The sequence below is a fragment of the Leuciscus leuciscus genome (genome assembly GCF_965113295.1).
Source record: "Leuciscus leuciscus genome assembly, chromosome: 5".
NCBI classification, from domain to species: domain Eukaryota; kingdom Metazoa; phylum Chordata; class Actinopteri; order Cypriniformes; family Leuciscidae; genus Leuciscus; species Leuciscus leuciscus.
Window position 1 is genome coordinate 37,638,694 of NC_138729.1, and position 27,224 is coordinate 37,665,917.

A 27,224-nucleotide genomic window follows, 5' to 3' on the forward strand; every position below is an offset into this window, starting at 1 on the left:
ACTTCATATTTCACACTCCACACTCTAGTCCCGCCTGAATCCCGTTCCTGTTTATGGGACTAAGCTCGATGACCTGGATCACGCATGACAGTCTTCAGTTAACCGGGAAAGCACTGGTGGAAAATGTGGTATAGTGGTAACGTTAGTAAGTTACTCCATGACTTTAACAAACCTGTAAAGCAACTCTGCCCCCTACTGGTCACTTGAGTGCCTACAAGTTTTTTACGTCACACAAAATTCAACATACAAATACGAGTTTTTTGTTTTATAAGCTTTGTAAAATCTTATTTGAATAAAAACAAAAACATCACATTACAGCACAAAAGCATATAGTAAAAAAAAAAAAAAAAGAAGAGCATTTTACAAATAAAAAAATAACTCTGGAGGCAACAACACCCATATACTTGGAGAAAACTTTTTGCATCTTTAAGAAACAGTTTACAAAACTACTATCTTTGTTTCAAATGACCAATAAAACTCTTTGTACAGTGGTTAAGAAGTAGCCTAACTAATTCAACTCAAATAAAAACGTTACATACAGACAATTCAGGCTTCCATTTCAATCAAAATAATGACAATACATTTCAAATGGGATGTTATATATCTCAAGCTAAGTGACAGCACTACAAAATGCATTATAATTGATAATGGAAAACATTTTAAAGGGACAGTTCACCCAAAAATGAAAGTTGTTGTCATTTACTTACCCTCATGTTGTTCCAAACATATGACTATCTCTAGACCTTCTTTCAAACACAAAATTAGATTAAACAGCTAGAATCACAACCTCAGTCACCATTCACTTTCATTACTTTTTTCCTACATGCAACGGAAATAAAATGGTACTTGCTTCTGCATCTCCTTTTGAGTTCCACTTTTGAAAGAAATACAGGTTTGGAACAACACGAAAGTGAATAAATGATAACAGAATATGAATTAAGTTAAGGTTTTGTTAATATCTGTCATACAAATCTTTTGGTGTGATTTCCTGTGATAAATGGCAAGTGACCTGATAGTAAACAAAACTTGCGTGCTTACTGGTTAAACACCTTTTCTGCATGTAGGCTACATATCTAACATTAGACAATTGTTTATTGTTTTACGAAAAATATTTTAACTGTAGTTAATGTTTTGTGTAAAAAACAAAACATGAATACAGTATAATATTAAGTGTGAAAGTATATACTGTAGAGTTATTGGTGTGTGTGTGCAGTAAAAACCAGAATGACAATTAAATAACAAAATGTCCCATCAATTTAAGAGGAATAAATAAGGAAAGCCTGAGTGTCATTTACACCTGCGGATGGTTGGATGAGGGAAATAGGACCCTCAAATGACAATTTGTATTGTGCTGTACTTCTGCACAGTTGATACTGAAATGCAAAACCATCCCTCAGCATTTTACGATGTACTTCTAGCTTGTCCTGTCCACTTGTTATGCAGTTTAGAATAAAGATGTTTGGTGTGTCTTAAAAAAAAAAAGTGCATCACTTTGTGCTGTAACATTTATGACAAAACACAACCACGCAGGACAAAACAACAAACAAACAAATACATTCAACTCACTTAAAATACTTGTTTAAAGTCCATTAACGCTTGTCTTTGCCGAAATAAATTACGTTCATAAGTTCACATTCATTCGCTGGTTGTGTTGTTTGTTCACATCTAGTAAAGGCTCACTTTTGGCTAAGAGATTTTTTCAGGAGTTCAAGATCCATCCGTGTGGGAGGGTGTTTTTGGGGTGGACAAGAGTACTCCTCAAGGGACAGGGGAATGAACCTTTCCAGTAATCCCAGCACCTTAGTGCCTTGGCAGGCCAACAGAGCAGACCATGGCTGTGGTGAAGGTCCTCCTTGACCGAGGAACCCAAAGAAAGCAATGGCGTCTGTAAAGAGACGTCATGGGAATCAGCAAACCCAGAGTAAACCTCAACCAGGAAAAACAGATCTTGACCGTTATTTTAAGTGTTGTAGAAATACCTTACCTTTCTTCTGAAGATCTGGCGTTTTAGCAGATCCCAAAGAGACCAGATATTGTGCAACACCAGAAATGTCAGAAGGCTGACCTCTTGTGGCAAGAAGAACTATCGACCTACACAGAACCAAAATGATTTAGTCTAAACAGTGAAATATGGAAATGCTCACCTTAAAAAAAAAAAGAAAAAGAAAAGGTTCATAATAGCAGAAGGTCCAAAATAGAGACCATACACTACTGTTCAAAGGTTTGGGGTTGGTAAGATGTTTTTGACTCACCACTCTTATACTCACCAAGGCTGAACAAAAATACAGCTGCACCATTTATTTAATCAATAAGGCAGTAAAAACAGAAATATTGTGAAATATTAAAGGAACACTCCACCGTTTTTTGAAATAGGGCTTATTCACCTTCTTTCCTACATTTAGATAGGTGGGCAAATGCATTTTTGTCTCAGTGCATGCATTGTTTTAGTTTGACAGGGTCGGCCCTAGCTTAGCTTAGCTTAATGAATGGAATCCTTTGTTGCCAGCTAGCATGTCCTGAGTAAAAGTGATAAAAAAAAAAACCCCACCTAATTACTTCTTGTGGCCTGCGTATTCACAACGAGTACAAATAGCGATGCAGATTAACACTAGGCGATTTCCTAGGCAGAAATTGACTTGGGACTATATTAGGGGGAAGCACAGGCGAAGCACTGCTACTTGGGTGCAGAGATATCATGCAACATATATAATGTCTTTGGTATAAAAAATTTCCCTTTCAAGGAAAAAAAATGACTGTCCCAATGCTTATGAACAGTAGTGTATATACTTAAATCTTTAGTACATCAAATCGGCACTGCACAAATCCTTCCACTCACCACTAGCTCCCTCAATAAACACTGTAAGCCACCTCTCAACCTGTTCCTCCTCTGCCAACTTCTCCTAACCTCCAGACATGCAGTTTTAAACCCCAAACCGCAAATTTCACCCCTCACCTCTTCAAAATTCCAGTTTTAAAATACTGTTCCATTTTAGTGTCCAGCGTCGAAAACAATGAGCTCTTTTTGACTTTTCCAGAGCATGCGTCCACAGTAACTAGGAGGAACCCTGAATGGTTGAGGTCAAACCTCTCTGCATTTACCTATAAGATAAGTAAAAGAGGAAACAGGTCCTCAAAACAGTTTTACATGTAAACAACCTTCATGCATCCACAAAAGAACATGCAAGTAAAATGAAGGAAACACAAATTCTAATATTCTATAATACCTCCCAATATACTGTATACATTTACTAGAAATGTGTACCTTGGATTTTATACAATTTGCATACATACAAAATTTGTGGAAAAAGAAAATGATTACAAAAAAACATTCTAAATGTTTTATTAAAAATGTAAAAGTGCAGAAGGTTTTCTGTGATGGGTAGATTTAGGGGTAGGGCTAGTGTAAGGGGATAGAATATACAGTTTGTACAGTATAAAAACAATTACGCCTATGGAGAGTCCCCGTAAACCACATTTACAACTACAAGTATGTGTGAGTGCATGTGTGTGAGTGCATGTGTGTGTGTGTACGTGTGTGTGTATGTGTGTGTGTGTGAATAAAATCTTTACATATATTCTCATATACATAAACTAAAATACATCGTCATGACAGCAAAACTAACTTAAGTAAACCAAAAATTACCACAATCAATTGTAAAGGTTTTTAATGTCATAACTTTCTTTCATTACAATATGGTACTAGTGATAACACTAGACATCTATTTTTTTTACAAACTTAAAGTGATTATAACTTTAAATGTATATGATATTAGTTAACACAAACTATATAAGCCTTAAAATACTAAAACTACAATAATTTTTTTTTTTTTTTTATGATAAATAGAAAATAATCAAAGCTGTACATATATTCCTACATTTTACTTATTAAACTGGTGAACATGCACAATTTTCCCAAGATTATATGAATCATGCTTTGAATGGTCACACTTACAGTGATATAGGCTTGTGTGTCATTATCCTGCTCTTCTTTTACACTGAGGGATTTGATCTGGGTTTGGAGGTAGCTGTTCCATGGCTCACTTGAGAAGGCAAACTACAGAGAGGAAAATAAAAGTCACTCAGTGTTGACAGTTTAATGACTCCATGTTACAATTACCCCGAAAACGCAAGGTAAAGCTCTTGGTCAGGATGGCAGATGGACAGTCAGTTCAAAGCCTGCCCCACACAAACAGAGCTACACAAATTATGTTGTCCGTTCATATGGAGCTTGGACCGTACTTACCTGTGAGGCCCCACAGGCTCTGCAGGGCTCAGTGTTCGGCTTTGGCATAGGCACTATGTTGCTGGCAGGCTTGCTGTATTTGGGGTAGGCATTGGCGGTGCAGTTGCAGGCCTGAGTCTTTTGGTTGGCACGTATGGTGGCGATGATCTTCACCCTCTCACAGCCTGCGGTGGAGCAGTAGCTATGGCCATCTCGTCTGTGCCGAGCTCGTGCATACAGCCATAACAAACTGGAGGTTAAACACAGGCTTAATGTGTCAGACTGTATTTGACTATTTAATTTCTGTCTCAGCCAATGGCGTGAATCTGGGTTGGAATTATCCGTTTGTCCAACCAATGGCAGAAAGAGGAATCATTCAGAAAACCTAACTCATTCCAAAAAATGTACTATCCTTCAAATGTTTGTTGGTCAATAAGACTTTGAATGATTGAAAGAAATGAATACTTTTATTCTGCAAGACCACATTAAATTGACCAAAAGTGACAGTAAAGGCATTTATAATGTTTATATTTCAAATAAACACTGGTCTTTTCTATACAGGAATAAATTACAGTGGAAATTGGCAATTAAAAGAGATATTTTATATTGCTGTTTTTTATATAAAGAAAATGGTGGGCATAAGAGACTTCTTTCAAAAACATTAAAAAAATCTTACTGACCTCAAACTTTTGAACAGTAGTTTATATCGCTACCACATCCATAATCGTTATTACATGATGATACTGAGAGATTTTTATTTGATCTCTTTGAAATTGGCTAAAATTGGATACATGTTCACATGCTAATTTCCCTTCTTTTACATTTAGAATTCCTTTGTCGTCATCTAATAATTAACACTGTTAAATCGGTAACACTTTAGAATAAGGTTCATTAGTTAACATTAGTTAACTACATTAGGTAGCAAGAACTAATAATGAACTGCACTTAAAGCATTTATTAATCTGTTCATTTTAATTTCAACATTTACAAATACTTTATTAAAATCTTGTTAACATTAATGCACTGTGAACTAACATGAACAGCTGTATTTTTATTAACTAACATTAACAAAGATAAGCAAATACAGTAACAAATGTATTGCCCATTGTTAGTTCACGTTAGTTAATACATTAACTAATGAACCTCGTCGTAAAGTGTTACCGTTAAATCTTTTGTAGATAAAAAAAAAATGTTCATAGTGTACATTATATTATTATTCACTTGGCACTTAAAACAACAGATTTCAGTTTTTACTGCCCTACAGACTTTTGTGAAATGAATATGTTGATAAAGGCATATATACATTTGAAAGGCAATATTTAAAATATACTTATTCCTACCCAGCAGATTTGTCGAAAAAGTACTTCCTCTCCTGCTGTCGTTTCTCTAAGTCTGAAATGGACGACACAGGGCCATAGTCCTCTATGCCATCAAAGCCATTGGTCTGCTTGTTGTAGATGTCTGATGTGATCTGGAATAATGTTTCATCGGGGTAGCAGAGGCCAAGTAGAGCCCAATCACCCCTACAAGAGCAACAGGAAAATAAAAAAAACATCAGATTGTCTCAAGTATGAGAAACATGTATGTTACTTACTAAATCTCATGAATATAGAGTTTAGTGCAGGGATGGGTAACTGGAGGGCCACTGTCCTGCAAAGTTTATCTCCAACCCTAAAATACAGAACAAACAAACCTGAACAAGCTAATCAGTGTCTTCAGGATTACTAGAAAGCTACAGGCTGGTGTTTTTTATCAAGCTAAACTCTGCAGGACAGTAACCCTACCCTCCAGGACTGAAGTTGCACATCCCTTCATTAGCCGTGCCTAATGTTTTGTATTAGATATGGGGGAATTGCATTCCTCCTTTTTTGCTTACTGGTCAAAATTAATAAGTGACAGGACAGTTTCTCTGGGTGCAGGTCCATTCCAGTGCACTGTGTAGCTCTTGCCCATCATCACTACAGGCTGGTATTGCTGGGTTGGTGCTGTCTGGCTTCTGACACCTCTGAGAACCATGGGTTTATCAGGGTACTCATCTCTGATGATGGACAGGCTTAGATTAGATGCGCCCTGTGTCTGTATGTACACCTATATAGAACATAAGTAACATTGTTCAGGAAGCAAAAACAGTTAAGATTTTACAGTTAAGTTTGGGGTCAGTAAAATGAAAATGAAAAGAAATTATTATTTTTTTTCAGCAAGGATGCATTAAATTGATCAAAAGTGGATCAAAATCACGGTTTCCACAAACATATCAAGCAACGGTTTTCAATATTGATAATAATAAGAAATGTTACTTGAGCACCAAATCAGCACAGAATGATTTCTGAAGAATCATGTGACACTGAAGACTGGATTAATGATGCTGAAAATTCAGCTTTGCCAATATTACTGCTTTTATATTATATATGATCCAATAAATGCACTCTTGGTGAGCACATAAGACTTCTTTCAAAAGCATTAAAAAAAAATCTTACTGACCCAAAACATTTGAATGGTTGTGTACTTGCATATGAACATGACATGAAAATGTAAATGGAGAGTGAGAGATCTATTAATTTACCTGAGAGTACTTGCCACTACACACAACCCCATTCCAATGAGGAACATCCACACATTGAGGGTGACGGATCAGGAAATTGTCGGCCCTTGCCACATATGTATCTGAGTAATTACTGATCGAGCCATCCAGGTCATGAAAGATGGAATTTTTATCGCCATCCAGATCATTCTGCTCAAACCACTCGCCCGGTCGACCAAAAAATGCTCTAAGATTCACCTAGATGATAAAAAGAGGATCACTGGTCATGAGAAATGTAAACAGAAAGATTCTAAAACCTATAAAATGTCCTGAAATTGAGATTTGGTACTGAGAAAAAAACATCCGGACAGACCTAGAATCAATGTGGTACCATTCACACACATCAAGTGAGGCAAAATATGACCACACTTAGACCTTTCCAAGGGCTCTTTTAGACATATGCTAAATAGCAGCTGCCAGAACAGGATTTTATTTCATTACTCAGCACCAGGGCAGATGGTGTCCAATCAGGAGAGAACAACCAGATGTGTCAACTCTCCCTGAGAAATGAGCAATAAGTATAAGCATTAGTAGCACTTAAGGTAAATAAGCGCTATTACAGACTAGACAGACCGGGTGGGTTATCTGGGAGAAAAGAGTCTTTATGACCTTGAGTAATGCAATAAAGTCCAGGTTGCCCCAGGGTATCCCAGACTGTAATTAGTCTAAAGTCATCTCTGACCCAATAAAAAAAAAAAATCTAATCATAGGTGAAAATGGAAAAAAACTGAAACTGAAACAATAAAAAAAGGCCACAAATTTGTTTTTGAAACACAATACATTTTAAAAGTTACCACACTAACTTTGGCAGTCGCAAAAAAAAATCAAATCAAATGGAAGCTATAAAACACTGAAAAAAACAGCTAAAGATCGAAAACTAAACTAAACAAATGACAAACTGTTAATACAAGATACAGAAATAAAAAAGTAAATTCTAAAATAAAAAAACAAAACTATAATAAACAAATAATATACTCAAATAAAATAAAAATGTACAACAAATTATTTATTCTGTATTATTTATTTTATTCTGTAGTATTGACGACTTCTTTTTTTCCACAGAAGCAATTAAACTAAGCAACTTATGTCCCTGTGTGTTAGGTGGTTTAGCAGTCACAGTACAACAGTAAAGAAGTACAGCAGTACAGCAGGGTGTATGAACAGTTTCCAAGGCTAAATGTGTATGTGCACTCACACTAGGGTGGAAGGCGAGAGAGGACAGGTTATTTCTGGGTGTCAGCTGCCAGATGTTTTTCAGGCTGAATCCCACAGCCATGGTGAAGCGCTCCGTAGTGGGACTGAAGGCTCGAAACGTGCTGTCCAAGATTCTCACTGGACCATCATTTATCTGAAAACCTCTGATCGGAAACGTCCTGACAAGAACAGAGCAAAAGACAAAAAAAATATTCAGATTAAACAAAGAATTTATTTTCCCGCTAAACCAGACAAAGTTTATGTTAAAGGTATAGCGGAGGATCTTTCCAAATTTTAGATAAGACCCGCCCTCTCCACTTTTTGAAAAGTTTGATTGATTCACCAGAATGATTGACAATTAGGAGGACCAATAGTTTAGACTACCCACCAGGAAGTAAAACATCCTCCGCTATACCTTTAACACTATTCTCTCTTTTCCCTTTATTTCTTCTCTCACATACTTGTTTCTTGGTAGAGTCCTCATCTTTCCGTCTACTCCACCAATTCCCCAGTATTTATTTTGCCTTCCATTGGTGCCACGATTTCTGCTCTCGCCAACAAACAGGGACTGGGAGACCTCCTGACTGGAGCCTTCATCTTTAGGGTAGCTGCCATCACTGCAGTGAGGAAGAAGAGGAGGAGGAGGGGAGTGAAACACTTTAGTTGTTTCATTAACTGCTTGCCTTAGGAGGTTTATGTAGAACTAATGCAGGCAAGTTCACACACTTGCACACATTTGCCAATCAGATTGTAACCGTTTCAGCAAAATAAAAAGATGTTCCTTTAAATTACTACGCCTGCAGCCAGAGACACAGACAGCAAGAACATGCCTGCACATACACACACACACTCACATAAAAAATATGGCTGTCAATTTAGCATGTTTAATGCCATTCTTCTTCTTCTTATTTTTTAAAATAGTGTGATCAAATGAATGCAATTGATCACGTCCTTTGAACCGCATGTACATTTTGTAATCAGGGATTTCCTACCATTGGATCAATCTAAGACATTGTACCGCCTTCATTTTTTATGAGAAGGCGTTCTTTTCATTTGAGGACTTTTCTCAAGAATGATATATGTGATTAACAATAGATGCGCATAATGAGATGACTGGCAGCTCTAATAAACAGTAAAATGACAAAGTACCTTGCAAATGACAGTCCAACACCATTGTCAGCAAATCTATCAGAAAAGCAAAACAGTAATTAGAAGATTGCAATATTGTTTTCATGCAATGAGCTTCTCAAAAGGTTTTAAGCTTAGCAGGTCTACAATTAAGAGGTTTTGTCCCCTACCCTGAGTTTTGTATGATGATGTCACCTCCGCGAATCCAGGCCCCCAGATCATTGTTTTTAAAGGAGATGAGTGTGTCAATGAGTGCGGCCACCCGTGGCTTGCTTGGATCAGAGTTCTCATGAGGCCTGAACCTGAGAAAGAAATGTCAAACAATGAGAAATTCAATCTTTCCTTCAGAAGAAAATGTGAGTGCTTCTTTCCCATGCAAATGTCTTTATACTAGGTTGGTGCTATGTAGTTTTCTGTGTGACTGCTAGGTGTTTGCTACTGTAATATGAAATACATGCTGATTTATATTGAAGTCTATTTTCTAGATATTATAGATATCTATATTTTCTAGATATCTATATTATAGATCTCATTGTGAACTATTAATAATTTTTTTTACAACCAAAATGTCATAACTGGATCTTCCGAAAATAACAGTCTTCTCTCTGGTGATGTATGCAGGACTTCTCCAATCATTTAGTACACTTAAACCCCGCCCCTGCAAGTTCACATTCATCAGCCTCCATTTTTAAGCAACGCCCACATCTCAAAATCCAATCCTCACCCTACATTTTTTTATTTTCCGCTAATCCATTTCACTCAATGTACGTCATAAAATGGACAAAAAGATGTCACTATTTCTATTTTATCGCAACTAAAAAAGATCTATATATTTTTGTGTAAATGTTATATAAACAAATAAATTGATATGTAAATGTAGGTAAAAAGTAAATAAAATGTCCAGACACATTATGGTAATGAAACATTTTGTAGAATTTGTTTATTTGAAAAGGATTTTGCTGTAAAATGTGAACTACGTTTTTGTGAGATTCACCCACAAATTATAAAGAACAGCATGTTGACAAAATGCAGTCACAGAAGTATAAATGAAAACAGGAGTAACTTACACCTACAGCATATACAAACCATGACACTATGATGTATATTTATAGTGTGGTCACTGTGGTTTGTGGTCTAAAAAGAGACCAGAGCTCTGTCCGGCTCTACCACATTCCCTAACTACTGCAGAAACTCTATCTGCGAAGATGTGTTTTCTTTATAAGCAGAATCAACAGACCCTGGACACAGAGAAACGTTCACCATATCCACTCACCTAGCGCTGTTGTCCAGACAGAGATATTCACGTGGGTCTGCCGCAGTGGCGTTGGTGCTCTTGACTTTTCTATCAATAAAGAGGCCAGCCTGACACAGGATGAAAGAAGCAATCACTCTTCACTTAGAAATTGTATGTTCAATATCAGGTACCATGTGAGTTGTGGAGTGAAAGTGAAGCCTGGATTTTCTCTGCACCTGGACAGTCTCGACACTTAACACTCAGCTCAAGCTACCCAACATAAACAAGCAGATAACAGAGAACTATTGTATAGGGAAATGTATGTGTGAGCACCCTGTCACACAAGCACATTGTGCGGGACATTGAACAATGAGGCATTTCAGAGAAACAGCGAAGATGCCTTATGGACGTGCAATAAAAACCTAAACTTGTAATTGATTTCATCAGTTTTTCCTGAAGCCACATTTAATAAAATGTTCTAAATCCCAAATGATTTATGAACTGAACTGAACTGTTATGAGCCAGAGGGAGGAAATGCTAATTTCACCACAGGGAGGTGGGAATTAAATGTAGATGGAGAAAAAGCAGTAGCACTGATACTGTTTGATATCACCTGAAGATTGTGTACAAAAGGACAGAGGAATGTGTTTATAAAATCAAAAAGTCTAAGTATTCTGCGGCATTTTTATTATTTGAAGGTTTGTTACAAGATAATTTGGTGTTAGAGTCATAAGGCATTTGATTACCTTAAAGTTGGAATGAACACGGTTGTTAAAGAAGATGCCCAGAGGCGTGAGCTCAGCTTTCGTCTCTGGAATCAGTCCGTGAGAGTCACCTGTAGAGGAGTTGTGGAAAATGTACCAAATTCCTGCATCCTGAGAGAAAAACAAAAAATATCAGAAACAGAGAATTAGGGGGACTTTTCATAAATATGGTAAAACTCCTCTACACCCTTGTAGGTTAAACATCTCCTTCACCTTATAATTCCCTTTAAAAATTCCCTATTTTGTACTAGTGGAAGGGCTGTGAATAATATTTATTCCTGAGTCCTCTGATCCAGGAACCAGACTGAGTCTCTATTAACCTGGCCTGCTAAGAGCACAGCTTCATAAGAAGCTTTTCCTTAATAAAAAAAGGGTGGAGGGATCATCCTTTTTATATACAAAACCTCAAACAAACAAAGCAAAGCAAAGCATAACAATACCACCAGACTGAACTGATTTATATTGGCATAAAACATCTTTAATAAAGGATTGGAATGAGGAGATGCTATCTATGATTGCATAACCTCCATGATGTTCTCATCAATATCACAGAGATGTGGGCATCATTTCAAAGAGCACAAGTTCCATCAGAGAAGCTCACGAAATAGTCGTTCAATGATAAAGTACCATGAAAATGTTGTAAGCAAACATTTACTCACTGTTCATTACAGATCATTGTGAAAATTATTAATTTGGTCATATCAAAGATTGTGCATACCTGTGATCCAGCTGCTGAGTTACTGATTAAATGATTATTGGGGTGTGCGATCCAAAATGTAGATACTGCCCTAGAATACACACATAAGACAGGATCTTTTCAATGTGTGACCTTAAAATATATTGAAAATATGAAGCATGGACATATCTAGGTACTGTATATATTTCACTTTACAGTCAGTATTATTCATATCCAGGTAAATATAGCAGTATGCAGTATTTATGTGCATTCAGTGTCTGGTTAAACCGGATTTAGTAAGACAGGTTTTTATGTTGAAATATAGCATGCAAAACAGTTCTGCTAACAAAAACTAACTAATCAAAATATTTTCGTCAAATTAATTGACAAAACTGAAACTAAAATGCCATAACACAATTCTTTTTTTTTTCTTTTTTTTTTAACTAAAACAAAGTAAAAATAGGCACACATATTTTATTTAATATAAATATTTATAAATGTACAACCTGTCTGCATTATAAGTTAAAATGGTAGCTAACAATAGCACATTCTGTGCTGATCATTTTAACAGTGTAAAACATAAAAAATAAAAAAAACAGTTGGTGGTTGAACTGCAACTGAATAGCCTAGCCAACACTGAAACCTATTCAAACCTCTATCTTCATCCTGAACCTCTACAGCTCTATACACAAACACATACAAGCTCCCAAAACATTTTTTATTCTTTTGAAAACAGCACCTCCTTAGCCGCCTGGGACATTGGGTGTTTTATTACCCAGATTAGAGAAAAGGACTATCGCTGAGTCTCAGGAAATGAGAGCTCTGTTCTTTCTCCTGTTATTTGACCAAACAATACAGTGGGTCACGTTGTCAAGGTCAGCTAGTCAGAGCAGAACAATCTCTCTGTAGTCTGTACATCAGGAGACTTTCAGATAAAATACTCACGCATGAACAATTTTAAGCAGTGTGAATATTGGGAATATTTACAGGTCGATTCAGCAATATTAAATGAATATGTGTTTATAGTATCTTACTTGCACTCGGTTGCAGGAGATGGTATATATCCTTTGTTCACCCTGTTTATAATCTCTGTGCACATGCTATCATTGCGGTCAGTAGGTAGAATGGTCCCTGGCCTGGTCAACAAGCCCAAGTTATGGAAAAATATGTTCCTTTGTTCAATCCCGTCCTCCAGGAAAAAACAATGTCCCAGCGTGTCATAGCCAACCGTGTCCCTAACCTATAATAAAAGGAAGACATCATGGTGAAACAAAATCTCATATTTTCAATGCGGTCTCAGACTAACTATATGTGCACACAAGCCTGCTGTTTATCGCTCGGTATCTTTCTCTCTCACCAGCAGGCCGTTAGTGGCGTGTATAGCAACACATCGGGAGAAGGAATGATGGATGGACAGGGAGTTCACATAGGTGCGGTCACTGTAGCCCCCGCGCTGATCCACATCTCCACACCTATGAAAGTTCACAGGGTATCTGCCCTTCTGCTGCTGCTGTCCCATGTGTTTCAGCTCCACCTGAGACAGGTGTACCGATGAGAAGTTCCCCAAAATCTAAACATACACAAAGAGGAGACCAAAAACACAAGACCACAAAGTGTTGGTGAACAAATAAAAAAAAAATTCTGACTTTTAATTGTGAGTGGTTCTAATATTATTTTAAAATAATAAATAGTCAATAAAATCATTAAGTTGTTTTTAATTGCACAAAATTATATTAAAACAAAAAAATATAATATAGTAATAAAACAAAATAGAATAAAAAATATCAAATATAGTAAAAAGGGTATTAATTATACAAATTTTCTTAAAAATTATTTTTAATTACAAAATAATATAATATAACGTAACATAAAAGCATTTATATTAACAAATTATAATACTTTTTTTTTTTTATCATTCATTTTGTTCTCTACAACCACAGCACCGGACTTGCCAGAAACAGCAAAGACTGCTGCATGATATATGGTTAGTAATTTACATAAGGTAAACATTGACCCGTCAACTAGTCGACTAGTAAAAAATGAGTAGTCGTATAAGTGCTACTGTGTGTTGTTCATTCTTTTGCCAAACACAACACACAAATTTTATACTTTCAATTCCTTCCATTCAAAAAAGAGCTATACTCAATTATCTGGCGCTAACCCCAACATACAACAACAGCCTGTCATTTCTCCACATGACATCACCAGACAGCTTAGTGTTAAATAAACACACAACCGCTCTCACACACATACACACAGACCCTCAAACAGACCTTGATGTGTCCCCCAAAGGTGTCGTAGCTGAAATACTGGCACAAGTTTTCTCCGTAGCAGGAGTTTTCCATTTCTCCATGAATGAGGATATTCCTTGAGAGGAGAGCCACCTCTGCACGCATGTCCACACCGTCCAGTATTTCTCCCACATGGGTGAACTGAGGCTTTCCTGAAAAATTCCAACACATTAACACACACCGAAAAACTCACCCTTTAAACTAATGATAAAGTTTGAAAATATGATTATTTAGAGAGCTTTGTCTTAAATAATGAACTTACAACATCTAACAAATAACATGCATCTATTTAATATTTTGATCATTTAATTAGATTAATTATCTAAAAAAGAAAGTTAAATAAATACTGGATCCAGGAAGGAAAGCAACCTGTCCACACGATCGGACTGCCCTTTACGCACACCCGGAGTGCACAGTCTGCACACAGTATCCTTCCGGAAGGATAAGGGCTGGCAACAGCTTTGCCAACAGGACACAATGCACAAGGTGACATTTAAACTACATTATTTCAATAAAGGCCACAGATTGGAGATATTTCCAATTCAACGCATGTGCAGGGAATAATGACCATACAGTAATTCATACACGATACACCAAAGAAACTATTTGGACACTTAAATAACACTTAATAATGTATAAATGTTTTAGCATTATACAACAATATAAATTCAAGTGACATCTATTTGAAAGATATTCACAAACATAAAGTTTGCGGTCTTCTTTCTTTAAATACTTTTTTATTCAGAAAGGATGCATTAAATGGAACAAAGTTGACTGTAAAGCCATTTATAATGTTACAAAAGATTTCTGTTTAAAAGAAATGCTGTTCTTTTTCTTTTTGATCTTTCTATTCATCAAAAAATCCTGTGTTTTTAACACAGATAATAATTACAAATGTTACCAAATCAGCTTGATTTCTGAAGGATCATGTGACACCGCAAATTCAGCTTTGCCATCACAAGAATAAATTACATTTTAAAATATATATTAAAATAGAAAACAGTTATTTTAAATTATAATAATATTGTTTCACAATATATCTGTTTGTCCTGTAATTTTAATTATAATAATAAATGCAGAGAGACTTCTTTCTATCTAATGAAATGACATCCAGACATTTGTGTGACTTAAGTGTCCAAATTTTACTCACTAAAGGCCAGCTGGGACATTAGCATTGGAAAGCAATTAGTGAAAATGTTTCTGCGTTTTTAACAGGGTGGAGTACATAATGGTGGAATTTTCTATATAGCCATTGCTGGCCTCAGGTCAGAAATGACAGTTTGTTTATGGGATTCTGGTAAACAGTCCTCACCCTTTTCCTGTCCTAAACTCAATGACACTACAATCATTTAAACTCTGCTGTATACAAATTCACAGAAAGATTCAGATCAGAAACACTGTAAATTGTCACCACAAGAAACCGGAGGAAATACATGCTGTTTAGCGGGAACACACCACTGCCTCACCTTGAATTCGAACCTGTTTCCTGTTACAGTGGGGACACGGGAGCAGGGTGAATTCCTCTGCCTGATGCATGGAATAATCTGTGCTGGCCACCACAATCCGATCGCCCGGTTTCCAGCTGCTAACATCATCTTGCAAGTTCAGAACCACTTTATCCAATGCATCCACTTGGAAGCCTGTTGTAGGGTAACCTTTATGGTTGAGCAAAAACCAATATTAGTTTTAAAAGGGTTTTCTTTTAATACATTACTGGTCGATGTTGTGGATTTGATTATGTGCGGTCCAATACGTACCATTATTCCACTCACTGAAAGCAGTAACAGTGAAACCCACACCGTCCACAGTGACGAAGTCTCGGCGAGCCAGCGCCTTGCCACCTGTATCATGGTTCTCGTGTTCTCGTACATCTTCTGTGCAAGAACCATTCCCTCCTCCAATTACTGAGACCAAGGCCCATGCCTCCCTAAAAGAGAGATGGAGGATGGAGAGAAAAAGCTCAAAAGAAAGCCAGTAACGGATAAAAACATGCCAGATAAAAGATGCAACAGATTTGGAAGAATTGTGTGTTCATAAAATATAAATTGGCTAAAACCGATCAGTTGTTCATTAACAATAAAATATAAATTACAAATTAGTTTGTAATTTGTAACAATGACTCCTCCATTTAGGCTTGTCAACGCACACCCATGTGGAAGTGATGATCGGTTATTGCGCATAAATGGAATTTAGGAGAGCAGCCAAAACTCTGGGGTGAAAAAGTCAAACACTGTCAAGGATGAATGAGAATGACTTATTAAACCCTTCCTTTCGTATTATTTATCTTGTCAGCCCATTAGTACAGTGAAAAGAGCAGTTGTCCCTCAACTGAAGGTAACTGAATGTCTGTCATTAGTCTATGATAATAATATAAACCAAAATGTGGAATTCTGTTTTCATAAAGAAGAGTAATCCCAATGTGAGTTAAAGGGTTCTTAAAATTCTCATTTACTCATCCTCAAACTCATTACTATATGATGATACTAAGTTAACCCAAAATGAATATTCTGCCATAATTTAGCCTACTCACCCCCATGTCATTCTCAAACTAAACAGTTTCTTTCTTCTTCGAAACACAAAAGATGATATTTTGAGGAATGGCTCAGTGTTGGGAATGAAATATTCTTCAAAATATCTTATGTTATGTTACACAGAGGAAAAAAATTGGGTGAGTCAATGATGACAGATTTTTTATTTAGTTGATCATACACAAAGCTGTTGTATTACTTAAGACGACTTGGGTGCATGGGTCATTTGGACCAGTTGTATTATGCTTTTTGTCATTTTTGGGAGCATTACAACCCCTGGACATGGACAAGAGCAGCGTGAACATTCTTCTGAACATCTCTTTTTTTCTTATTCTTCTTTTCTTTCTTTCCCCCAGAAGAAATACATACATGTTTGGAATTACATGGGAGTGATAAATAATGACCAAGTACTTAAACATTTAAAAAAGAAACATAATGAGTGTCTTGACCTTTTTTCACACTTCATTTATAATATTATTCATAATATAACCAATCCTAGTTCCTCTCTTCCTACATGGCAACATTCAGCTTTGGCAAGAATTGAACTAAAATGAGTGGAAAAGGGGGGGTAAAAATACACAAAACAAAACTATTATGGCTCAGCAGGCTCAGGAACAACTGGCTTCTGTTTCTATAGTAGCATTAATACTTCCACTGTGACAAAATAGCAGTCACTTCTTAACAGCAACTAGGTCAGAACTTCTATTTGTTTTACTGACACATATGAGCTCTAAAGGCCAAGCCTCAGACACAAAAGCCCCCAGAGGTTTGGAAAATAGTGTCTCACTGAACTTTCTCCCATTAAGGAATGTGGTTCACTGTAGTTTAGAGCAAGTTAATAAAAATGTGTGTATAAACAGAGACAAACTACCCGCACAGAAACCAATAAGGCCATCTTAGCTGCTGTGAGGTGGAAGGTCTGTAATGGCCAGTAAACCACACTTGTATTATTGTTCTATCTTTCATATTTTCATCTTTTAGCAGTCACCAGGGCAAGATTACCTAATTTCTCAGAATGATTATTATGTCTGACTAACACAGGAACCTTTCCTGTCTTTTTCCTGGCCATTCCCTACCCTCAAAGGGGAGATTAATGTGTAATATCATTAAAGAGTGAATCGTCACAACATTTCCTGCACTAAGTCCTCCTTCAACATGTGAAACAATTGTAATTCCATTTTCTCTGAGTAGCACTAAAACTTAGAAGTCTTAGTTTAACAATCATGGAGTATTGTTTCAAAGTTTAAAAGCAGGCAACAATCATTTTCATGATTCCACGATGATGTCAAAAGCTGCATGGAATTTGAGTAAACAAACCATTTTCCACAATTAGCACAACAAACTCTTTCTTCTTTCAGATAAATCAACCACCAGGGATAATATCATTGACTCTGAAAGGACAAAGATCTTTTTAGAAAAATAAAATGACAAAATATTTTTACTTAAACAGACCCATTTATACAATGTGAGAACGAACTATAAACATGATATTATAGACAACATATTGTTCAATTAAAAACTTGCAAAAATATTAAATCATTGCCTTTTATATTGTATTTGTACCATAGCCAAAATAAATGATTGAAATGTCATCTCAAAAAATATTTACTTTTTTCTAACCACTATTAGAATTCATTTAGAACAACAACCCTTTACATTTTATTACATTATTTTTTATTAATATATTATTTTTTATTCTAATTTTTTTCACTGACCCCCTTGCAACCCCTGGGGGTCCCCATGTCCCTCACTTAGCACATGCTTTGTATCCAAATATACACCACTTTCCACAGGGACAATCCCCCCTGAGTAACTAGGTAAGTTAAGTGCTTTCTTAACAACACAGTCAAACTTTAATAATCAACATTCTTTCATACCTCAACTTCTGGTAATTTGCCTCATGGTCTGTCAGAGATTGGCAGAACCCATATAGTAGATTTATCACTAACCAACAATAGGCTTGTCAATTTATTTTTATCAAAGATATGTGTGGCGCTGCAATGCACCCCCTCTGGAGTGCCTACGGGGTTTGGGGGGGTTAGACTTGGACAGGCTGGTTTATGTTGCGCAAGTTTTCAGTTAGATTGTGCCAGATTGTTCTGTTTTTGCAAAGGGAGCTGCCAAGATTGCATGTTTTCATCAGAGATGTGGCGAGTCTGACTGGTAAAGGGTGGAAAGGTACGAGATTTCTATGTGCGCAATGTGTTAAACTGAAGTCTCTAAATGAGTAAATTCACGTTATTTTTTTGGTCACACCTACGACTAGCCATATCCTGCCCATTTCCCACACCAGTTTCACTGGAAATTACATAACTGCAATGGCACCAAGTCAGTAGTCAGAAGACAGATATTATATCCTCATATGATATGCGTTTTCGTTGCCTTACAGTTCTAGTTATGCAACAGAAATAAGAGTTTTCATGCCCAAGACCTTTGACCAAGCTAATGTGTCTAGAGATATAGTTTACAGCTTGAACATTAAAATAAGAATGCATATTTTCCATGTTTCTTGCAATAGTAAGAGAATGCTACACACAAGTGCCTTTGTAGTGGACTGTAAAAGTAGGAGGAATTTCTAGATTTGACACTAAACTCTTTACAAAATATTTCAGTTGCATGGTAAGAAAAAATATATCCCTCATTGAAAATAAAAACCTGTACTTTTCATCTGCAATGTAACCAGAAGAGACAGCATCCGTTTCTTCTGCCTTTGAACTCTTTAAAAAGCCTTTCAATGAGATGACAGATACACACGTCAGCTCTTTTTACACAAATCCTGGAAATATGCCTGTTTAACCTTTCACCAGCTTTTCCTGCATAATACTGCCATTTGAAACACTTCTTTAGATGCGTTTCTGTGGAACAACCAACCAGTTAGGTTAAATCCAAGAGTGCTTAGGACTATTTGCTACTAACATTTGGCTTATATTAGACTTCTCATGCATATACTGGCAAAAGTCAACATGCCGACTAAATAAATAAGAACTTTTATATTTGCTTTAAATTTCCTTTAACATTAATGTGCAGTGGCCCCAGAAAGTATTTGGACACCAAAGTCACACTTAAAAATTTCTGAATGTCACTGCAGACAACATTAAACACAATCCGTAAGTAACATTGAATATTAAACCAAGTGGCATAAGTTTCTCAGAACTAACTCCCTGAGCCATTTTTGGTCCCAAGTGTTGGATTTGTAGTTTATGGCATTAACTATGTATGTGATCCACTATCAACTGACAACCAGAAAGGGTCCAAATACATTGTCTTCATTTTGCACAGTATATCTGTTGTGCTATAATATGAAACCTAACATGCCAAATTGTTTGATATTTAGTTATATAATGCAAAGACATTCCTACATCTTTAAGCATGGCACAAGTATCCAATACGTTTGCGTCATTGCATGAATGGGACTCGTAAAGTACACACAATGTACGCTGCCTTTGGGATTCAGTGGTTGGTCCTCGGTGGGTGAGTCTGAATTAGGATATGGTTCATGGAACAACAGGATACTTTCTGTTTCCAATCACAGTAACTTCAAAGCTGTGCGCGGAGATATCAAAGCAAAACTCATCAGATTGGAAAAAGCTTCTTTTCTGATACCACCCTTCAGGGATTCATTTTGCAGCTATAAAAACGTTTCGGACTACAATGGCAAGGAAAATTATGGAGAATCATACACAAAGTACAGACTAGGTACTGAAATTTAAAAAAATGTGACAGCGCTGTTGAGTGGAATCGTAAACACCTCTGATTGCCCATTGTCACGCGCTCATCAGAAATGTCTGTGACTGGCTACAATGATCAGCGCTTCAAAAACATGTTGTAAATATACATCAGTAACGCTCTTCGCCGAGCACAATTTTACAATTTCAGTACTGACTTGGTACCGAAGTCAGTACTTTTTGACAAACTCTAATGGCGCTTTTCCACTACACAGTACCAGCTCGCCTCGGCTCGCCTCGCCTCGACTCGGCTCTGTTTGGTTTTCCACTGTGTAAAAGTTGTACCTGTACCTGCTTCCAGGTACTTTTTTTCGTACCACCTCCGGCGAGGTTCTAGCGAGCTGAGGCGAGCTGAGGCGATACTAAAATGTGACGTGAAAACAAGGCAGACTGCTGATTGGTCAGAGAGAATCGTCACTATTCACTGCGTCATCATTGCACGCGCCAGACGGAGTATTCTGAATAAAAAACAGCAAAAACAAAAACAAAAACATCCAAAAACAGCATACACTCGATTTCCTCCATTGTCCTGTGTGTGTGGGTAGCGGGTGTATCGCGCGTGTCTCGCGTAAAAGATTAAGTCACGGCAGTTTCCTGCGGCGTCGCTATGACGACCAGGTACTATTGTGGAGGTACTATCTGCAATGGAAAACGGAGCGAAAAGCGAGCCGAGTCGAGTCGAGTCGAGCTGGTACTGGTAATGGAAAAGCGCCATAATCCTATCCCTGCTCAACAAAAAAAAAGCCTAAGCTGGTTTTAGCTTGAGCCAAAACATCTATAAAAAATGTACTTTAAAACCAGCCAACTGATCAAGCAGGGAGACTAACAAGCCGACTTAAGGCTGGTTCAAGATAACTTTTCAGTAGAAATACTTTTGTAATCATGCTTTTAAAAGGCCTGCCTTATTTACCTGTATTTGAGATTATTGACATGGTTGCTGCCTAGAAGATCCTGGATGGTTTTCTTGGTCTCATCCAGCAGGCTCTTCACTGCAGAATCTCCAATGGCCAGTGCAACAATGCGTCCTGTGGGCAGAGACTTCAGCAGCTCACTCAGCCTCTTACTGTCGTTACGAGAATCGTGCGTGTCGAAGCGCTCGTTATTCAGCACCTCCGCCGTGTCCTGATCAACCACCCGCAGGTTAATTCCACGGCTGAAGTTCTTCTGGAAGGCATGGTCACCGGTAGCCAAACCTGAAGTGGGTACGGTGCAAGTGAGGAAGGTCCAAGACAGCCTCTCTGACCCGTGGAGCTCCAGAGTTCCTCCGCCATTCACACCCAAAAACTTGCGGCCCATCCCAGGTACTTCAGTCACGGCGGTCTCGTCCGATCGGCCGACCAGGGTGATGGTGGCCAGGGAGCGATAGCGGCATTTTGGAGCCCCGATATGGAGAGCGCCGCCATCTTCGACCAAAATGTGGCGTGTTCGCAATGTAATGTTTTTGGAACCTTTTTTATCATCCGCAAAGACAACCAAACCTATAATTTAATAAATCGAATCAGACTTTAAACCCTAATAAAAGTACTATCATTCACTTTCATTCAGAAACACATCAAATGAACAAGCCAAAGTGTTTTCAAAGGCATTTTCTTATTTTTAGGGTACTACACTCTGGACAAATGATCTTACCTCCAGCCTGGATAGTGACAGAGTACAGAGTGGCAGATGAATCTAGGCGATAATGCTCACCACTGCGTACCACCACCACCTTTTTGAGATCATGGCCTGGGTTCCAGGATCGCAGCGCGGGGTTGTGATTAGGGCAGTTCACTACAAAAAGATAAAGGAAGACATTTCAGAGTCTGAGTACAAGATGACCACATAGAGTTTTGATAGTGACAATAAGGATCAACAATAAGGATTTGTTTCCTACTTTCCCAGACCAGTAGTTCAGAACTTCAGAATGTAACTTGTCCCACCACAAAGGAGTGATTTATACTTATATACAAAATACTTATCTTTAGCAACTTATTTTTAGATTTAGTAGATTAGTAACATTTTAGATTACTTTTTAGATTAGTAAAATTAATACTTTTCAAGCAACCACACATTAACTTACGCATACATTAACATTTAAATGTTTGCACCAAATCAGCATAGAATGATTTCTGAAGGATCAAGACACTGAAGACTGGAGTAATGTTGCTGAAAATTCAGCTTTGCCATTACAGGAATAAATGATCATTCAAGCCTTGGTGGGCATTAAAGGAGACTACTTTCAAAAACTTACTGACCCCAAACTTTTGAATGCTGGTGTATTAAAGGAATAGTTCACCCAAAAATTTAAATTCTGTCATCATTTACTCGCCCTCAAGTTCCAAACCTGCTAAACACAAAAGAAGATATTTTTTAAGAATATGAGTAACCTAACAGTTGATGGGCCCCATTGACTTCCATAGTATGGAGAAAAACAAAATACTATGGAAGTGCCCATCAACTGTTTGGTCACAAACACTCTTCAAAATATATTTTGTGTTTAGCAGAACAAAGAAATCCATTCAAGTTTGGAACAACTTGAGGGTGAGTAGATGATCATTAAAATTTTTGGGTGAACTTGAACTATCCCTTTAAGCACACACACAAGGTGTTCGTATCTTACCATCCAATTCATCTTTAGAGGTAAGGCTGAGGACGATTATCAGAATCAGTAAGAAGAGACAGAAGAAGACGCCAACACAAATATAAGTGTTCTTCCTCTGCTGGTTCTGGGAACGCTCCCTTCGACTCTCATCTACTGTCAGATTAAAAACTGGAGGACGTGCAGCGAGCGGAGCAGGGGGCTTCAGTGGAGGCGGTGGAGGAGCCTTGGCTGGAGGTGGAGAACGAACTGGAACAATCCTGCCTGGAACATATCCTGATGACCGCTGAGCATTTCCGTTGACAGGAGCCACAAAAACGGGGTGACTGCTGGGGCCATCATTAACCTGCATGGTATAACTGTCTGCCACGTCCTACGAGAAGAAAAGAAAAAACATAAAAGATCCATTAGCTTTCAAACATTTGGGGTTGGTTCGACTTTTACATGTTTCAAGGCAAGAGTAAATTACGCTCACCAGAAATATTATTACAATTTAAACGGCTTTTTAATTCTTTACTCGTTTTTTGCCCTGTTTTAATATATTTTAAAATGTAATTAGTCCAGTGATGGCAAAGCTGAATCTTCAGCAGCAATTACTCCAGGCTTCAGTGTCACATGAACCTTCAGAAATAAACATTTCTTCTTATTGTTAATGTTTTACAATTGTGCCGTTTACAATTTTTGTGGAAACTGTGATACTTTTTTTTTCAGGATTCTTTGAACAGAAAGTTCAAAATAACAGAATATATAGGAAATAGATCTTTTGTAACATTAAAATGTCTTTATTGACACTTTTGATCAATGTGATGAATCCTTGCTGAGTAAAAGTACACATTTCCCCCCAACTGACCCAAACACTTCGAATGGTAGATCATGCAAAAGTGGTTTTTTAATGACACTGAAAAGGACTTATTAACTTAAATCTGATATTGACAAAACTACACCACACTTTTGGCATTATGCATTACACTCACAGTTCTGTGAGCCAACCAAACTGGCATAAAACTGTTCCATCACCTTAATTCCGATCGGGTCTCAATTTCATAGTGGCACTACAGCGTGCTTTGAAGTGCAAGCTTTCTGTGGGTTTTCACATTTTCAAGTTATTTACTAAACACATGGCACCAATTACGAGAAAAAAAAAATCACTGCTCAGTCGTTCAGCCCGTGGCCCCTCCATGCCACAAAACAACAGATACTGGCCCTGTAAAGAAATTCTCCCTATAAAGCCTGTCACACAACTGTTTGCTTACCAATAACCATGTCAGCCAAATTCCTTTATTATCATTCAAAGCGACTTAAAAGCTCCAAACAGAGAGTCTAAACAATTTGGCTTCTTCCTAATGCTTTTATAAACTCAAGTTAGACTCTCCAGGGCAAAAATCAATCACAACTTTTCCTGATCTTTTAAACATTAGGGGGGAATAGAACGACCAATCTGACCACAACATCTATTGAACCATAGCTTATACTATTATACCAATTTCATCCTTGCTTTGATCAACATATAGATTGCACTATCACCAGATCCTGATCTGACCATCTGCAACTCCTCATCCACAAATGCAGAGGGGCACAGAAATCACTATAACTGAGGAGGACATGCATGCACCACCCCCCTTCTTTTGGGATAATCAATACCCAATGCTTTAATGTGTCCCATCCCCCACTTTTCAAGTAGTTTTTCACCCCTGCACAAATCAAATCACATTTTAAAGGGGGATGAGCAATGAATTTCAACAGTCTGAAGGGGCAAATGGACAATGGCAGGGTATGGACAGAAACTTAGTCTCATCCAGATTGTGTAGTCCATTACCATTATAAACAAATATAAAGCTACAAAATAACTCAAACCCAGGAACTCAATTACAAAAATTAATTCACTTTCTCATTATGACCTACATTGCAAGGACAAATGCAAAAACAATTAGACTCTGGTTTAGGTCAGTCAAATGGTCTCCCAACCTGACAAGTGGCTAAAACCCATCAAATCAAGTCTGACTAGGTTGGGATATCAGCTATAAGATCGACAAACAAGCTTTGGCAGGTAAGATCATTTTTTCAACAGGAAAACTTTACAATATTTTTTTATTTTTTATTATTATTATTAACATATCTAAACTCAAATGCAACATTTTGCTCGGCTTGTACTGTAAAACATTTGTTCTGTCCACCTTTGTCTCTCAATAGTAGCTGGTTGGCACCAAAACCGCTACATCGCGCCCTCCTCTAAAGTTTACACAATGCCACAAAGTTTCAACTTCAGTTGCATGCATGCGTTACTTCATTCCTCCTTCAGTCATCTACCAACAGATGCACAATGCACGACCAAAAATCCATAGAAAGACAGTAAAGGTCTAAACTGGGAGTCTCTATAGCCTACAATGAGACAGACAGAAGAGGAGATCTCTTACCTTTCGGTCTCTTTTCACTGTCACTTGCTTGGCTCGTCCGCTCCTTTCTCTATCCACCGTAGAGAACCACGCGCAACTCAAGGGGTTATTTGACAGGGAGCACTAAATGTGTTTTAATCTTCTTTTACATGATGTTTTATCTCCTGGGCTGAAGTCAGCCAGCCCCGTCCCAGGCGCGGCTCGCGGAGGAAGTGAAATTAGAGGCGTGTACTGAGGAAGGATGAGGGAGCGACTTAGAAAGGAAATTAACTTGTGGAAGAGCCATGAGCATGACAAAGGGGTTCTCAAGTGGGCGGGTCTTACAGACCACGACATATGATGAGCCAACACGCTCTCTTCACTATATACTTGCAGTTAAATTGTATTTGAAAGTCTGTTTTCATGTCAAACTTATTATGGTCGCATTCAGTCAGCTGACGACGAAACACAAAGCGTATAGATTTCTCGTTTAGTGACCGAATCATTCTTATGAGTCGGATCTTTTAAATGAACCGGTTAACAAGCTGGTCTGGAACTGATTCGATCGGATCGAGTGCCTGTTTTGGACATTTTTCAAATTAAATTAGATTGTAAGACACATATTTGTTAAAACAGTTGGTGTTATTAAATTGAGGGTTTTTTTAAGCTGGAAAAATCTGCTTGCTGAGAAATGTTAATTAAGCTTAATTATATTTAGATTTACTGTTTTTATGACTTGAATAGTGGCTCAAAAAACGAAGCGTGGCGCACTAAATTAAAATAAACAAAGGTATTATTAAATCTGAATCGTAAAACATATGCCTACCTATGGCTTTAACGGGCTGTTTTAGATTTATTGGGTTGTAATGAGTGCACCTTTTGTAAAGCACTAAGAAAAACCACTTTATTTATGCACATTTTCAAAAAAAAAATCTGGGATTACCTATGTTAGATTAAGTCTGAAATAGCTATGTAATAGGCTACCTTTTATTTTAAAACTATAAAATATCTGTATTTTACTTTGAATTAGGCCTATGCAGTGAATTTTTGGTTAACAATATTGTGTTGTTGGCCAATTATTTCATACATAAATTCAGATTCTTTAAGAACACAAGTTTTAATGGTCTTCTTCAAAACTTTAAAACTCATGCGTAACAAAAAAAAATTGTTTATGATAATCAACCGCCTTGTGTACTAGGCCTATTTTATTTATGCATTTAATTTCATTTTATTTTTTTATGTTTTTATTTAATTTTTTTGGTTTATGTTGTTTGTTTATTCTTTGTTTGTTGCTATTTGGACTTATTTGAATTGTATTAAGCTTTGTCATTTTGAGGTTTGTTTGGTATTGTATGTTACTTCAAGCAATAAAATAAATTATATAGCCTATGCAACGCTAATTTGTAAGGAACCAAGGTTATTGCGTTCTGATGTAAAGAGTAACAAAATGTGTATATATTATATATATATCAACAGCTCCTCCAACACACGATTACTCTTCAAGACATTCAACTCTCTCCTCTGTCCACCTCCACCACCTCCCGCCTCCTCCTTAACTGCTGACGATTTTGCGACCTTCTTCACCAACAAAACAACAGCTATCAGCAGTCAGTTCTCAGCTCCACACACACAGGAACCCAGACCGACCCCTTCCACAGCCAATACCCCTCTGTCCTCCTTTTCTTCGCTAACCGAGGAAGAAGTATCTACACTTCTCCTCTCCAGTCACCCTACCACCTGCACGCTTGACCCCATCCCCTCACACCTTCTACAAGCCATCTCTCCCACACTTCTACCATCACTCACACACATCATCAACTCATCCCTCCACACTGGCACCTTCCCTACAGCATTCAAGCAGGCTCGGGTTACTCCACTGCTCAAAAAACCAACGCTAAACACATCATTGGTAGAGAATTACAGACCTATCT

At 37.4% G+C, this 27,224-nt stretch overlaps 1 protein-coding gene across 1 annotated transcript; it reads right to left on the bottom strand.

Annotated features, from left to right (window-relative positions):
* Nucleotides 1-250: 250 nt before the first annotated feature.
* Nucleotides 251-25,537, bottom strand: cemip2 (cell migration inducing hyaluronidase 2). The gene is made up of 24 exons (XM_082170786.1): nt 25,336-25,537; nt 22,943-23,294; nt 21,973-22,113; nt 21,254-21,821; nt 15,848-16,017; nt 15,557-15,745; nt 14,073-14,242; nt 13,157-13,369; nt 12,834-13,039; nt 11,842-11,911; nt 11,106-11,234; nt 10,399-10,487; nt 9,296-9,427; nt 9,147-9,182; nt 8,459-8,614; nt 7,999-8,176; nt 6,786-7,001; nt 6,099-6,310; nt 5,563-5,745; nt 4,244-4,472; nt 3,953-4,054; nt 2,954-3,099; nt 1,985-2,091; nt 251-1,885 (listed from the first exon to the last, which is right to left on the bottom strand). The coding sequence occupies exons 2-24, from the start codon at nt 23,271-23,273 to the stop codon at nt 1,677-1,679; spliced, it is 4,182 nt and encodes a 1,393-aa protein (XP_082026912.1). The 5' UTR covers nt 23,274-23,294; nt 25,336-25,537; the 3' UTR covers nt 251-1,676.
* Between the last annotated feature and the right edge of the window lie 1,687 nt (nt 25,538-27,224).